This window comes from Rhincodon typus, chromosome 3 (assembly GCF_021869965.1).
Source record: "Rhincodon typus isolate 14 chromosome 3, sRhiTyp1.1, whole genome shotgun sequence".
NCBI classification, from domain to species: Eukaryota; Metazoa; Chordata; class Chondrichthyes; order Orectolobiformes; family Rhincodontidae; genus Rhincodon; species Rhincodon typus.
In genome coordinates this window covers 107,047,326-107,064,586 of record NC_063334.1, presented here as the reverse complement: position 1 = coordinate 107,064,586, position 17,261 = coordinate 107,047,326, and the positions used below count along the sequence as shown (strand labels likewise).

Genomic DNA, 17,261 nt, shown 5'->3' with positions numbered 1-17,261 from the left:
GTGCCATTTCAATGGGCATCAATAGTAATTTTGGTGCAGTAGCATGGCCAACTGAACTACCCTGTAAAATAGCAAACCCATCAGTTCAACAGCAGTTGAGAATGGGTAACAAGTGGATATAGGAACAGAAGTAGGCCATTCAGCGCTTCATGCGTGCCCCTACATTCATTATGTCCATGGCTGATTGAACATTCTGGTGGTTTTTACCCAGCCTATCCACATAAGTATGCAACTGATAATCAGAAATCAATCGCTACCTTGACTCAAAGGCTGAGCTTCCATAGCCCTCTGGAGAAAAAGAGATCTAAAGGCTCACAACCCAGTAAGTTTAATAAAAATTCTCACCTTGGACCAGAGTATCATCCCCTTCATTTGTGAACAGTGTCCCCAGTTCACTTCCAGACATCTTACTTGCATCTATACGATCAAATTTTTTAAGTCTTTTGCAGGTTTTATTAAAATCACCTCTCAGTCTTTGAAATGCTAGAGAATACAGGTCCATTTTCCACCTCTCTCTTCATAGGTCAGTCCCACCATCCCATGAACAAGTCTGGTCAAACTTTGTTGCGCTCCCTCTATGGAAATAATAGCTTTCCTTTAGAAAAGAGGACAAAACTGCACACAATACCTCCAGGTGTGGTCGAACCAAGATCCTACACAATTGAAGCAAGACTTCACTACACTTGTCCTTGAACCTTCTGGCAATGAAGGCTAATATTCTATGAATCTCCCTAAAGTACATTAATTTAGGTAGGTTTGCTAAAATTAAACAAGGTGTAAGTCACACCGTAGATGGAATACTGTAAATAGTTTTGGCCCCTTATCTAAGGGAGATATACTGGCATTGGATTCAATCTAGGACCAGAGAGCATAAGATATTTGCCAAAGATCCTCAGACAACAATTTCCAATCCCAAAAATACATCAATCTAGAAGGACAAGGGTAGAAGATAAATGGGACGCTGAAAAATTCTCCTCCAAGCCACTTGCCATCCTGACTTGGAAATATATCACCGTTCCTTCGCCGGGTCAAAAATCCTGAAATTCTCTCCCTAAGAGCATTCTGGGTCAACCTACAACATGTGGACTGCAGGAGCTCAAAAATGCAGCTCACCATAACCTTCTCAAGGGCAACCAGGGACAGGCAATAAACGCTGGGACAGGCAATAAACGCTGGGACAGCCAGTGACACCCATGTCCTGTGAGTGAGTACAAAAAATTTCAGAATAAAGGGTGCACATTTAAGACAGAGAGGAGAAATTTCTTTTCTGAGAGGGTAATGAATCTGCAGTACTCTTGACCACAAAAGGCTGTTTAGCTCCGGTCATTAAATATATTCAAGGCTGAGATAGACAGATATTTAATAAGTAAGCAAATCAAGGATTACAGGAAAAGGCAGGAAAGTGGACTTAAGGATTATCAGATTAGCCACGCTCTTATTGAATGACAGTGCAGACTTGATGGACTAAACGGTCTACTCTGCTCCTATGTCTTTATAGGCCTGCTGCACCTTCATGTTAGCTTTCAGTTGCTCAGTGACATCTATGTAAATATTTACAAAAGGACAATGTCTTACCATTTAAGAAATACTCAGCTGCAAAGAAATACTGTTTCTTCATAAGTGGATAGCCTGACATTTTTCAACATTTTCTTCCATCTGTCATGTTCTAACCCATTGTTCAAGTCTGGCTAAATTCTCCTGAAGCTGCTTTACATCTCCTCACAACACATTCCTACTTAGTTTCCCACATTCACAGATTTGGAAATTTTATATTTAGTTCCCATCTTTCAAATTTATGTATATTGTGACTAGATGCTGACCTTCCCAACAATACTGGCATCCTATGAAACCATAAATTAAACCAATGGAATTGCATCTACTGATTTTTGCTCACTGATCAAGCTTGTAAAGATTCTTATTGTTAGATGTAAATTGTTATGTACGATCTGGCACTACAAATTTGGCATGGTGTTAAATTTGAAAATTTGGCCACAATTACTTTCTGTAAATCACTTAGTGGACCCAGCACCAAACTTCGTAACCAGTAAGTAATAGGCCTGCAGGCATCTAGGTATGCATTAATCATTGCCTGCCCTTGATTTGCTAATCTTTTTAAGAACTTTCCAATCTAACTGATGACTTGCATATAACATACCAGACTATTATGTCTCTGTCAAATATAATCCTGACATCTTGCTAGATAACATGACGTGTTTCTTTTGTTGCATTGATCATGAACGCATGTGAGAGAAAAATCTCCTGCTTTATAATAAGAGTCCATGTAATTAAAAATATTAAAAACTTTATTCAAATCCTGAATATTTTCCGTTGATTTCCTCATGATGATAAGTCAGGATATCAAAAGGGGAGATGATGGATAAAGAGGTACAGTCCATAATACCCTCCTTAAAATAACAGTTAGCATGGTTGCAGCCAGGTCACTAGCTTCACCATACTGTTCAGGAAAACAATCAATCAATCATGGTTTTCTAATTAAAAACATGACTAACAGAGGTACACTCCACTAGAAATATGTGCAACAAAGCGATCTGTGACCATGTGCCCAACTTAATGGTAGCTCAAGTTATTCTATATTTATTTTGCTTTGTAAATAGATCAATTTGAGTGTCAGATTTAGTGCAACAATTGCCTTCGAAATGTGCAACTAGTCTGTAGAGTAAAAACAAAACCCACAATGATTTCATACCAAATGGATGCTGTAATTTTACCAAAGAGGTTTTCCACACAAACATGAAAAATGAATGTGCTCCAGCAAAAATAAATCTGACATTCTAGTTAACGCCAGTCCATAAACTTGGTTACTCATCATCCTTGCTGCCAGTTTTGCTTAACTAGGGGAAAAAAAATAAAAAAAGATTAGGAAATGAAACCAAAACATTGAGGCTTGTGAATAAATTTCAAAAACTGTTTTTTAGCACTTTGTAACTCAATTTTTAAAAACGTGATCTTTAGGACGAATGTAACATGACTATTCAAGAAAGGAGAGACACAAAAAGCAGGAAACTTGTGTAAAGTGCAAGAATTCATTGAAGGCATTTAGAAAATCATAATACAATCAAATAGAGTCAATACGATCTTGCAAAAGGGAAATCAGGCTTGACAAATTCAGTAGAGGTCTTTGAGGATGCAGCGTGGTAGATAAAGGGGGACAAGTGTACACACACGCGTTTTTATATATGTAATATAGAATCAACTCTATGTGTATATCATATGTACAGAGAGCTTGAAGAGAAAGATTCTAATTTTTAAAAAAAAAGTGTAATTTTGCTCAAATCCTTTTAAAAAAAAGTGAACACACTATCAGCAAGTTTGCTGCTTTTAGAAATTTTCACCAGAACAAAACAGAATTCAGCATTGCTCTGCAACATCACACCTTCTATTTGTATGAACAACATAGTCAAGCTGGAAAATGGAAACACCAGACGACGTATCTCTACAGCTGATGTTGGTTTAAATCAAAGCCATTGAAACCCATAATAAAAACAAAGAACTGCAGATGCTGGAAATCTGAAACACAAGCAAAAAGCACCGGGGAAACTCATTAGGTCTGGCGGCATCTTTAGAAACAGAGTGAACATTTTGAGTTTAGTGACCATTCGTCAGAACAGCTACCCAATGAAACCCATTATATTTGACTTGGTGCTAATGGCTCCACAGTTACAAGCTTCAATTGTTTTCAAATCGGCCTCATTAACTGAGTATTGTAACCCAAACCCCTAGTCAAATGGCTGAAACTGCTGTGTTTTGAACAGCTTTAATCATGAAGCTTTTAGTCAGTATACTTGTAACCCCAGAAGAGAACACATTATAAGTAGCTCTAAATTTAATCCAACGTGGGCTTCTGATCTCAACTTCTCTAAAAAATCTGACTTAGAACCACAGAAAAGTTACGCCACAGACAAAGGCCATTTAGCCCATTATGATGTACCAGCAAATAATAAAACCAGCCACCCATTTGAATTCCACCACCCAGCATCTGGTCCATTGTTTCAGCACTTCAGATGCATATCCAGGTACCTTTTAAAAGAGTGTAGAATCTTTTCCTCTACAATGAAACTGGGCAGTAAATCCTAGACATGCGCCACTGTCTGGATGAAAAAGCTTTTTGTCATGTCACCTTTAAACCTTAAATCTGCATCCCCATGGTAATTGATTTTTGTACTGGGGAAACCGGTTTTTCCTGTCCACTTTATCTGGGCCCATCCTCAATTTGATCATCTTGTATAAACTTCCCCTCAACTTTCTCTGCTCTAAAGAAAGCAACCTTATTCGAGCAAATCTTTCCTGCTTGCTGCAATTTTCCAAGTCCTAACAACATTTGCTCAAATCTCCGCACTACTCTCTTCAGAGCCATTATGGCTTTCCTGTAATAGTGACCATAACTCTAGTAGTGGCCTCACCAGAAGTGGCAGATTGAATACAATACGGGAAAGTGTTAGATTACGCACTTTGGTTGGAAGAATGGAAACGTAGACTGTTTTCTAAATGTGGAAAGGCTCTGGATGTCTGAAGCACAAAGGGACTTAGGAGTCCTTGTTCAGGATTCTCTTAAGATTGATAGGCATGTTCAGTTGGCAGTTAGGAAGGCAAATGCAACACTAGCAATCATTTCAGGAGGGCTAGAAAAGACAGCAGATACGTACTACTGATACTGTGTAAGGTCTGGTCAGACCGAATTTGGAATATTGCGAATGATTTTGGGCCCTGTATCTAAGGAAGAATGTGGTGGCCTTACAGTGGGTCCAGAGGAAGTTCACAAGAATAATCCTAAGAATGAATTGTTTGTCATACGAGGAGTGGTTGAGGATTCTCTGTTCTGTATGGAATTTAGAAGCATGGTGGGGAGGGGGGGGAATCTCATTGAAACTTACAGAATAACGATAGGCCTGGACAGAGCGGATGTCGAGAAAATGTTTCCACCAATGGGAGAAACTAGGACATCCTCAGAGTGAAAGGATACCCCTTTAGAACTGAGACAAGGAGGAATTTCTTCTGCCAGAGGACGATGAATCTGTGGAGGCATTTAGGACAGAGATAGATAGATTCATGATTAGTAGGGGATCAAAGATTATGAGAAGAGGGCAAGAGAATGAGTTGAAAAGAAAAAGTGCATCGGCCATGATCAAATGCTGAAGCAGACCCCAATGGCCTAATTCTGCTCCTATACCTGATGGTCCGTACTTTTGCATGGTTACTTTACCACCTTATATCCATCTTCACGGTCCTGTGGACATGCACTTAATAAACCATCATTTACTGTGCTCCCTAGCTTCATTTGTCTTCACTAAGTGCTTTACTTCACACTTCAAGATTAAATTTGACAACTTCTGCCCATTCAACCAAACCACTGATATAATTTCACAGTTGATTCATCTTCATCACGATCAGCAACATGTAGACTTGTGTTGCCTGCAAACCACATGCCCCACATTTGTAGCCAAATCTTTAACGTGTATTCAGCAGTAGTAGTGGTGTTGTGGCAATGTCACTAGTCTAATTTTCTGGGGACAGAGATTCAAATCCAACCAGAGCGGCTGGTGGAATTTAAATTCAATTAATAAATCCGGAATATAAAGTTACTCTCAGTGATGACAACCAAAGTATCAATTGTTGTAAAAACCTATCTAGTTCACTCATGTCCTTTAAGAAAATCTGCTGTCCTTACCTGATCTATCACATGGGTACACTGGTTAAATGTGACCCCAGACCCACAATAATGTGGCTGCCTCAAATGACTGAGCAGTTTGCTCAGCTCAAGGGCAATTAGGGATTAGCAATAAATGCTGGCTTTAGCACAAATGCCAACACTATGAAAGAATTTAAAAAAAAAACAGTAAGGGACCCAAAGAGGAGCTCTACAGAACTCAACCATAACCCACATTTCATTTGCAAAACCAATCAACCATTACCTTTGTTTTCTGTCACTGGGTCAATTTAGATGAAACGTGATAGACTTCCCGGTTTTCTTACAGGCATTTATTTTTATGATCAGGATGCTATGTGGGACCTTATAAAATGCCTTACATCATGATCTTAACCAATCCTCTTGCTACTTCCTCAAAAAAAATTCAATTTAGTAAGACTTGACTTTCCCTGAACAACAATGTGCTGCCTATCCCAGATAGATCCATGTGTTTCTAAGCAAAAGTTTATTCTCTCAGAACTGATTCTAATAATTTTCCCATCCCCAAACTCAGACTGATCAGCCTATAATTATATGACCCACCCCTCAGTCTCTTTTAGAGCAATAGCACAACATTTATTTAGGGCAGCACGGTGGCTCAGTGATTAGTACTACTGCCTCACAGTGTCAGGGACCCGGGGTTCGATTCCACCCTTGGGCAACTGTCTGTGTGGAGTTTGTACATTCTCCCCGTGTCTGCGTGGGTTTGCTCTGGTTTCCTCCCACAGTCCAAAGATGTGCAGGCTAGGTGGATTGGCCATGTTAAATTGCCCGTAGTGTTCAGGGGGATGGGTCTGGGTGGGATGCTCAAAGTCGGTGTGGCCTTGTTGGGCTGAAGGACTTGTTTCCACATTGTAGGGGTTCTATGATGATAAGTCTCCAAGCCTTTGGTATCTTGCCTATATCTAGTTAGGATTAGAAAATTATCCTCAGAATGTTTGTTATTTCCTCCCAGACATCCTTTAACAGCCCAAGATGCAATCCATCAGCCCTGGTGATTTATTCACCTTTAATACGTCAGTCCTTCCAGTACTTTACCCCACATTATGCTTTATGCATCGAATATCTCACTCGCCTCTTTAACGAGAATGTCTGCATCATCCCACTCCCTTGTGACAGAGACAAAATACTCAATAAGAACAAAAAGAACTGCAGATGCTGGAAATCTGAAACAAATACAGAAATTGCTTGAGAAATTCGTGAGGTCTGGCAGCATCTGTGGAGAGAAAGCAGAGACAATGTTTTAGGTCCAATGACCATTCTTCATCGTGCTCTGAAGATTAGTCACTGGACCTGAAATATTAACTCTTCTTTCCACAGATGCTGCCAGACCTGCTGAGTTTCTACAAAAATGTTGTTTTTGTTGCTCATTAGGAACCCGTCCTGCATCTTTGCATCCCTGTGTGGGTTACCTTATACATCTGATAGGCCCAACACTTTCCTTAGTCATCCACTTGTTCTTGATGTAAAAATAAAACATCGGTCTACCCTTCTATGCGGCATACACCCTTTACGACACACAATCATCCTGTATGCTTCTGGATACCCAGGATACTCTAGATTTGATAGTACACCACATTTTCCTTCATGGGGTCATGTCAATACTGAGCCTGCATAATATTGCTTTTAAATGCCTACCACTGATTTTCCTTCAAGTAGTTATATCCAGTCCACCTACACCAGAGATCATATCTCAGCTTTGTGCAAGCCTGTTTTTCCCCCACTTAGAAAATTTACTCCTATTTGATCTTTGTTCTATTCTATAAAAATATTAAATCTAACTGTATTATGGTCACTATGTCCAAAATGGTCACCCACAGCCACATCAGGCATCTGCTCAGCTTCATTTCTGAAGAATAATTCTAGAATTGTACCCCTTTTTCTTAGGCTTGTTACCTAAAAATTCCTAAATGTAGTTAAAGAACTTTGTGCCATTCGTACTAAAGCCCTTCGAGGAAAGAAATCTGTCGTTTTGACCTGGTTAGGCCCACATATGACTCTAGATCCACAGCAATGTGGTTGACTCAACTGTCCTCAAACAGTCTGGCAAGCCACTCAGTTCAAGGACAAATACTAACTGGCAACAAATGCTGGCTTTGCCAGTGACACCAACATCCCATCAAAAAATTAAGAAAAAAACTGCTTGCATCAGATAATATTTAAGTAGCTGATGTCACCCACAATTATTGTCCTATTGGTTATGCATCTACAAATATGCTATTCCATTTCCTTTCCACTATTTGGGGGTCAACAGTATATCAGCAGCATGGCTGCCTCTTCTGTTTTTTTTTAATTTAAGCTCAACCTTTGTTGCTTCATTTGACAATTCCTTCAGTGCTTAATCACTTCTCGAGCTAGAATTGATCCCAGCATGGTGGCTCAGTGGTTAGCACTGCTGCCTCACAGCGCCAGGGACCCCGGTTCAATTCCACCCTCGGGCGGCTGTCTGTGTGGAGTTTACACGTTCTCCCCGTGCCTGCGTGGGTTTCCACCGGGTGCTCCGGTTTCCTCCCACAGTCTAAAGATGTGCAGGCTAGGTGGACTGGCCATGCTAAATTGCCCATAGTGTTCAGGGATGTGCAGGCTAGCTAGGTTATGGGGGATGGGTCTGGGTGGGATGCTGTGAAGGTCGGTGTGGACTTGTTTCTACACTGTAGGGATTCTATGAAACTAGTAATGGTAGACCCCCAACATTTTAAAATTCCCTTTACTGACCTGCCTGCAAATCCAGTAACCAGCGATACTGAGCTGCCATTTTTGCTCTTCTTTAATCTGTTAAATCAATAATTTATGGAAAGAATTGTCTGCAAAGTGAGCCAATTCCCAGTTTTAAACTGCTGCACCTTCATTTGCAATTTGACTGCATGAGGTTCTGTGAGAGGCATTTTCAGGCACAGCCAAATGAAGGGCCTCTCCTAATAATTTATTCACAGATTTAATTCACATTAACTAATACCAAAAACTTTGAATTTAAATAATTTGTGACTTATTTATCTTCCTCTTTCATCACGTTTTTAGATATTTAGGACACAGTTTAAAAGTAAAGGGTTTCCCAATAAAGATGGAAATGAGGAGGAATTTCTACTCTCAGAAATTCATTTATCTCTGAAATTCTCTCCCAGTGGATTCTGGATCATTGAATATTTAGCCTGGAATATTAGACATGACTTTGATTCCACCCTTGGGCAACTATCTGTGGTGAGTATGAACATTGTCCCCAAGACTGTGTGACTTTCCTCCAGGTGATCCAGTTTTCTCCCAGAGTCCAAAGATATGTAGGTTAGGTAGACTGGTCATGCTAAATTGCCCATTGTGTGTATGGACATGCAGGCCGGGTGGATTAATCATGGTAAATGCACGGTTACAGGGATAAGGTAGTGGGGTGGACCTGGCTGGAATGGTCTTTGGAGCATCAGTGTGGATCCAATAGGCTGAATAGACTGTTTCCACACTGTAGGGATTTTATGATTTTAAAAGGGAATTAATGATTATGGGACAAAAACAAAGTTGCTGGAGAAGCTCAGCAGGTCTGGCAGCATCTGTGAAGGGAAAAACAGAGTTAATGTTTAGGGTCCGGTGACCCTTTCTCAGAACATTACTGAGAAAGGTTCATCAGACCTGAAACGTTAACTCTGTTTTTCTGTTCACAGATGCTGCCAGACTTGCTGAGCTTCTGCAGCAACTTTGTTTTTGTTCCTGATTTACAACATCCGCGGTTCTTCCGGTTTTTGTTTAATGATTATGGGAGACCGGCATAAAAAAATTGCAGTTAAAGTTACAATCAGATCAGGCATGATCTTATCAAATGGCAGAAAAATGGCTTAAACATACTTTAAAAATCAGAAGAATCAGGAGTGAGCAATTACATTTGCTAGACACATTTCCACAAAGTTTTCAATTTCAGCTCACTGTTGCAGCGTTAGTCTCATCCCAAATGCAACCTGGAAAAACTATAGAGGGGTGGCCATAGGTATCCGCATGGGCCCCAGTTATGCCTGTCTCTTCGTGGGGTACGTGGAACATTCCTTGTTCTAGTCCTATTCCGGCCCCCACCCACAACTCTTCCTCCGGTATATCGATGATATCATTGGTGCTGCTTCCCTATCTCGTCCGGAATTGGAAAGGATGATCAATTTCGCTTCCAATTTCGACCCTGACCTCACTTTCACCTGGTTTCTGATTCCTCCCTTCCCTTCCTTGACATTTCTGGGGATAGACTGGCCACTAATATCCACTATAAAGCCACTGACTCCTACAGCTACCTGGACTATACATCCGCACACCCCACTTCCTGTAAAGACTCCATCCCATTCTCTCAGTTCCTCCGTCTCCGTCGCAAATGCTCAGGTGAGGCCAACTTCGACAAGGGAGCCTCCGAAACATCCACCTTCTTCAACCGAGGATTCCCCAGCACCATTGTTGACAGGGCCCTCAACCAGGTCCGACCCATCACCCACACTTCTGCCCTCACCCCTTCCCTCCTGCCACAGCGATAGGGGTCTCCTTGTCCTTACCTACCATCCCACCAACATCCACATCCAGAAAATCATCAGAAGCCATTTCCACCACCTCCAGCGAGATGTCACCACCAGACAAATATTCCCCTCATTTCCCTTGTCCGCCTTCCACAGGGAACGTTCCCTCCGGGACACCCTGGTCCGCTCTTCCTTCACCACAACACCATGGCACCTTCCCCTGTAACCGACAAAGGTGCTTCACCTGCCCATTTACCTCCTCCTTCCCCACTATCCAAGGGCCCAAACATACCTTTCAGGTGAAGCAACACTTCACCTGCACTTCCCAGAATCTAGTCTACTGCAGTTGCTGCTCACAATGTGGTCTCCTCTACTTTGGGGAAATGAAATACAGGCTGGGCGACCACTTTGCTGAACATACACGTTCTGCTTGCAGAAAAAAAAGAAGACCCTGAGCTACCAAGATGTAGAGCTGGATGAACACAGCAGGCCAAGCAGCATCATAGGAGCAGGAAGGCTGACGTTTCGGGCCTACACCCTTCATCAGAAATGGGGGAGGTGGATAGAAGATGGATAGAGGAGAAGATAGGTGGAGAGGAAACAGACAGGTCAAAGAGGCGGGGATGGAGCCAGTAAAGGTGAGTGTAGGTGGGGAGGTAGGGAGGGGATAGGTCAGTCCAGGGAGGACGGACAGGTCAAGCGGGCGGGATGAGGTTAGTAAGTAGGAAATGGGGGTGCAGCTTGAGGTGGGAGGAGGGGATAGGTAGGAGGAAGAACAGGTTAGGGAGGCGGAGACGAGCTGTGCTGGTTTTGGGATGCGGTAGGGGGAGGGGAGATTTTGAAACGCCCTCAACCGTATCACCCACATTTCACGCAACTCATCCCTCACACCCCGTCCCCGCAATAACAACCAACCAAAAAAGAATCCCCCTCATCCTGACATACCACCCCACCAACCTCCGGATCCAACGCATCATCCTCTGACACTTCCGCCATCTGCAATCCGACCCCACCACCAAAGACATTTTCCCTCCCCACCCTTATCTGCTTTCCGGAGGGACCACTCTCTCTGTGACTCCCTTGTCTGCTCCACACTCCCCTCCAGCTCCACCACACCCGGCACTTTTCCCTGCAACCGCAGGAAGTGCTACACCTGCCCCCACACCTCCTCCCTCACCCCCATCCCAGGACCCAAGACGACGTTCCACATCAAGCAGATGTTCACCTGCACATCTGCTAATGTGGTATACTGCATCCGCTGTACCCGTTGTGGCCTCCTTTACATCGGGGAAACCAAGCGGAGGCTCGGGGACCGCTTTGCAGAACACCTATGCTCGGTTCGCAATAAACAACTGCACCTCCCAGTCGCGAACCATTTCAACTGCCCCTCCCATTCCTCAGACGACATGTCCATCCTGGGCCTCCTGCAGTGCCACCACGATGCCACCCGAAGGTTGCAGGAACAGCAACTCATTCCGCTTGGGAACCCTGCAGCCCAATGGTATCAATGTGGATTTCACAAGCTTCAAAATCTCCCCTCCCCCTATCGCATCCCAAAACCAGCCCAGCTTGTCCCCGCCTCCCTAACCTGTTCTTCCTCCCACCTCAAGTCGCACCCCCATTTCCTACCTACTAACCTCATCCCACCCCCTTGACCTGTCTGTCCTCCCTGGGCTGACCTATCCCCTCCCTACCTCCCCACCTACACTCACCTTTACTGGCTCCATCCCCGCCTCTTCGACCTGTCTGTTTCCTCTCCACCTATCTTCTCCGCTATCCATCTTCTATCCACTCCCCCTCTCTCCCCATTTATTTTAGAACCCCCTTCCCCTCCCCCATTTCTGATGAAGGGTGTAGGCCCGAAACGTCAGCCTTCCTGCTCGGCCTGCTGTGTTCATCCAGCTCCACACCTTGTTATCTCAGATTTTCCAGCATCTGCAGTTCCTACTATCCCTGAGCTACCGGTTGCCTGCCACTTTGACACACCACCCTGTACTCCCTGGTCACCATATCTGTCTCAGGCTTGCTGCAGTGTTCTAGCAAAGCTCAATGCAAGCTGGAAGAACAACACCTCATTTTCCACTTGGGGACCCTGCAGCCCTCCAAACTCAATATTGAGTTCAATAATTTTGGGGCCTAACCTCTCCCATGTCCTAACCCCACTACACCACACACCAGGCCTTGTTATCTCTCAGCCTGCCATTACACACTACCTATTGTTAGTCACTAACAGTCCCCATTAACAACAATTCACCCTCCTAGCCAGATCACCACTTTGTCTATCCAACTGCTCTTCTCTTTCTTCGGGCTCTATCTCATTGTTTACTCCCTACCCCATTCCCCCCACTATTTCCTGCATATAAACTGATGTTTTCCCAGTTACCATCAGTTCTGAGGAAGGGTCACAGGACCTGAAACATTAACTCTGACTTTTTCTTCACAGATGCTGTCAGACTGGCTGAGCTTTTCCAGCAACTTCTGTTTTCGTCACATATTTGATGGGTTTCATTCCAAATATGAAACAGTCAGATTTACTATTTAGACAGCCTTCATTGCAAAGTCAAATCTTACTGTGATATCAGTTAGGTACAGGAAAATCAATTACTTTGCACAAACAATCAGCTCAATTAATGAAATCTGCTTTGCACAAATGTCTCCAAGGGGAAGAAGTTAAAACAATAACAAGAATACTTACATGCTGTATTTGCCAGAGCAAAGTCATCCAAAGATAAGTCGGATTGATTTGAGAGAAAATATAATAAAAGTTATTAGTACCTGAAATTAATTTAAAAATCCAACATTTTAGTTTTTAAGAGCAAGAGGATTTATATATTTTAATAAGCTATAGCTGTGATCACATCTGATCAATAATCTGTACGTTAAATACAGCCAAACTGTTGCCAGGTGTGAAAGTGGTAATAATATGCATCAAATTGTTGAGGTTTATAAAACAAAAGTATACCTTAATGACATCTACCCAATTCCATCCACGTGGCAATTGCCCTCGGTTATCTAATACAGAAATCAAAAACAAAAAAAGTCTTCAGAACAAGATTCAGAGGCATATTTCTTTCTTTTACCCCATTCCACCCCGCTTCCCCACCCATTGCTAGCCTACGCACCATGGACTGCAGTCAGATTTTGGCTATAATTTACATGGCAACCTTTAAAATTTAGGGTCAGTCAGCTACTAAATTTGGAAGAATCAAGACCGATCCTGACTTCAATTAATACTTTGTCAGCAGGGATACCTAGTGGTATTATCGCTAGACTGTTAATCCAGAGACCCAGATAACGTTCCGCGGACCCTGGTTCGAATCCTGCCACAGCAGATGGTGGAATTTAAATTCAATAAAAAAAATCTGGAATTAAGAATCTAATGATGACTGTGTACCCATTGTCGATTGTCAGAGAAACCATCTGGCTCATTAATGTTCTTTAGGGAAGGAAACTGCCATCGTTACCCGGTCTGGCCTACATGTGACTCCAGATCCACAGCAATGTGGTTGACTCTCAACTGCCCTCTGGGCAACTAGGGATGGGCAATAAATGCTGCCTGGCCAGCGATGCCCTCATCCCGTTAATGAATAAAGTGGGGGGATTGACAATGATACGTATAGATCAGGGTCCAATTCTTCTTCTCAACCACAACCACACAAATTTCATTGGAAAGTTAGTGCAAAGGATAAGAAGCTATTTCTCTTAGACCCAAATAGTTTAACAAACTGTTAAGGATGTCAAACAGACGTTTCACACCTTGGTGTTGAAAATCTTTTCTACATCTTTGTGAGCTGAGACAGGTCACTTTATATATTTTAAAAAAGCTGAAAATGAAGTAGCAGAGACTTTACAAGACATGGCAATAGTGGTTTTGTTTACTGGACTAATGATCGTACTTCATCTCATTTGTGCAGCAAATCTGAATTCCATTATTTAATTAAATCAGGGAAAAAAGTGTGACCATAAAACTACAAAATCATGGTGAAAACTCATCTGCTTCATGATGTCCATCAGTGAAGGAAAGGATGAGCTGATGTTACTTGTCATAGGATGACGACTGTACATGTGTAGAAATGGTGCATGCATTAGGTAATCAGAATACACTATTAAGATCACTTCAGCCCACACACGCTCATTCCAGGAGTGGAAAAGGGTGCACAATCTTAGGTTAGTTTGTACACACACAAAGTTACTAATCTTACATCTTTACAGCAACATTGCGAACCTGTCTTGTCAGCCAATTTCTTCTTTTGAGATTTTGATAGCTGTTCTTTTTTCTTTTTCTTCGCCACAGAAGTATGAGAAGTCACAGTATTTTGAGTCATTGATATCGTCTGTAGAAAAGCCCAAAAATATACATTGGTATCAATTAAATATTATCACTGAATAGCTTAAAAGTGATTAATGTAACAAGATAGCACCACAAGAACAGTCCCTTCATGCTAGAAACAAGAATGTACCCGGTCACTGGAAAAGGCTGAGTGAATATCAATTGTTGGATTAAATGATTAATACAAGATCCCAGGACACTTTTCATAAAAGAGTGCGGCATTCTGTTTGTGCTTAACATTTATTCCTCGTCCAACATCCCCCCAAAATGATCTTGTCATTTTCCTCAATACTTCTTATTGGTCTTCACTGTATGCAAATTGGGTGTTGTTTCCTCAATTACAACAACGACACCACTTCCAAAGATTTCACTAACCGTGAAGTGCTTTGGGATAGCCCAAGGTCGTGGAAGCCACTATATAAATACAAGTTTGTCATTCAGGTTAAAATAGCTGCTAACTTGGTGTTACACCTGTTCCTGGAATAGGAGACCACCACATTTCCAAAAATAAGATTCAAAAAGGTTCAAACATCTGAAGGCATTTTATAATGCAAGTTAAATGGATACTAAAGTTTAATAGAACATGAATGCACAATAAGTTCCTTATATTGAGGCTGAATTGTCATATTTTAATGGATTGGTTCCCAACTGTTCAATTTTTACTGAAATGTTGTATCTTGGATTTAAATGTTTCTAAGTGCTATAGCATTCTTTACTATCAGACTTACCACTGCACCAACTACTGGCTGATGGTTTTCCATAAGGTCCTCTTGGTTCTCTTTAGCCCATTCAAACAGTGTGTACACCATTGCTGTCCCCAAGTTTGCTTCAACCTGTTCTTGTAGCTTGGCTATTATATTCTGCTTTATTGAAGAAGAACTGAAGAGGACATAAAATATATATTAATATAATTTTTAATCAGATGGTTTACCAAACCAAGGAACTGAGCATGGTTAAAATTTTAACTGTCACTTTTACTGATAAAGGTTATTCATTATATTATGTCAGTTCTTCACCAAACTAGTTAGACCTTTACAAATTAAAGTTTTTGCAAAAAAAACTCTTTACTTAGTAAAACTTCGCAAAGTATTAGGTGGCACACATTATTAATAATTAAATCATTGGTCAAAGAAAAGTCTTTTCATCTGGGGAGGAGGGAAAACAAATTGATTTTTGGTTAAAATTTTATTGTCAATTGTTTGTTTATGCCACACTGTAAAAGGGATAAAAAAGTGTGGGAATTGTACTTTTTAATGTTAACTCTCCGAGCCTAGTTTTCATCAAATTTTTTGCATGGACTTTGTTTCATTGATTGGCTATGGGGCATTTTTCTGAGATTGGCGCATGGAATATTAGAAATAGCTCCATCAAGTTTGGCAGGAAGATAGTATCACCAGGGTGACTGTCCATCACAGAATTATTTTCTTCTTGGCTCTGTTTTTTTTTGGTATTTCTGCTTTTGTTTCTTTTTAAAATTCTGGCTTTTGTATCTTAGATGGTTGTTTTGATTTTTGAATCTAAGGTGTTTGGTTTTTTTTTAAAGTTTTGGTTTTGTGTCTAAATTGACACTGGAGAATGCCGATTTTATAAACTTTTCACTGTATTTCTATACTTGAGCACACATGCCAGTAAAATCTAATTCTAGTTCTATTACAGCACAGGAGGCCATTTGGCCATCTTGTCTGCACCACTTCTCTGTACACGCAATTTTGCCTCGTGCATTCTCTATTAGCTCTGCACATCATTCTTTTTAAAACAGCAATTCAACTCCCACTTGAATGTCTTGGTTGAACCTGCCTCCACACTTTCAGGCAATGCAGTCCAGCTCCCAACCACTTGTTGTGTGAAAAAGGCTTCTCCAGGTTGCCATTGTTTCTTTTGTCAATTACCTTAAGTCTGTCTCATGTTCTCAATCCTTCCATCAAAGGAAGGGCTTTTCCCCATTTACTCTGCCCTCCCATGATTTTGAATACTTTTATAAAATCTGTTCAAATCTTTTCTTTCAAGGAAATAAAAAGTGCCAACTTCTCCAATTTATCTGCATAACTGAAGGTCTTATCCCTGCTCCATTCTCATGGATCTTTGAACACTTCCAGCTGCCTTGGGAAAGCAACCAATATAATCAAAGACCCCTCCCACACCGACTATACCCCCTTCCATCAGGCAGAAGATACAAACATTTGAAAACACATACCAACAGATTCAAAACAGCTTCTTCCCTGCTGTTATCAGACTTATGAACTGACCTCATCCGAGTATTGCGCTTTCTCTGCAGCTGTAACACTATTATGCATTCTGTTCTATACTTACGTAAGGTATGATTTGTCTGGTTAGCACGCAATACTTTTCACTGTATCTCAGTAGATATAACAATAATAAATCAAATCAAACAGCAAAGAATAGTGCAGCACTGGAACACGCTCTTTAATGTAGTCCCATCTTATCCTAAAGTGTGGTACCCAGATATGAACGTAATACTTCAGAAGGAATCACTACAGTGTGGAAACAGGCCATTCGGCCCAACAATCCCACACCAACCCTCCAAACAGTATCCCACCCAGACCCATCCTCCTAACCTTCCCCTGTAAACCCGCATTTCCCTTGGTTAACGCACTTAACCTACGTATCCCTGAACACTAAGTGCAATTTAGCATAGCTAATCCACCTAGCCTGCACATCTTTGAACTGTGGGAGGAAACTGTGGGAGGAAACTGCAGCACCCAGCAGAAACCCCTGCAGACACGGGGAGAAT

The 17,261-nt window shown here is 41.7% G+C and overlaps 1 protein-coding gene across 3 annotated transcripts in view; it reads right to left on the bottom strand.

Moving 5' to 3' along the window:
* Nucleotides 1-2,285: 2,285 nt before the first annotated feature.
* The window catches only part of rwdd (RWD domain containing 4), a 21,327-nt gene continuing 6,351 nt past the window's right edge, over nt 2,286-17,261 (bottom strand). For all 3 annotated transcript variants that reach the window (XM_048595255.1, XM_048595256.1, XM_048595257.1), the window contains exons 4-8: nt 15,238-15,388; nt 14,405-14,513; nt 13,142-13,191; nt 12,875-12,877; nt 2,286-2,852 (exon numbers count right to left, since the gene is read on the bottom strand). In XM_048595255.1, the coding sequence (XP_048451212.1) occupies nt 2,820-2,852; nt 12,875-12,877; nt 13,142-13,191; nt 14,405-14,513; nt 15,238-15,388 (346 nt within the window). In that variant the 3' untranslated portion in view covers nt 2,286-2,819. The remainder of the gene's footprint in view (nt 2,853-12,874; nt 12,878-13,141; nt 13,192-14,404; nt 14,514-15,237; nt 15,389-17,261) is intronic.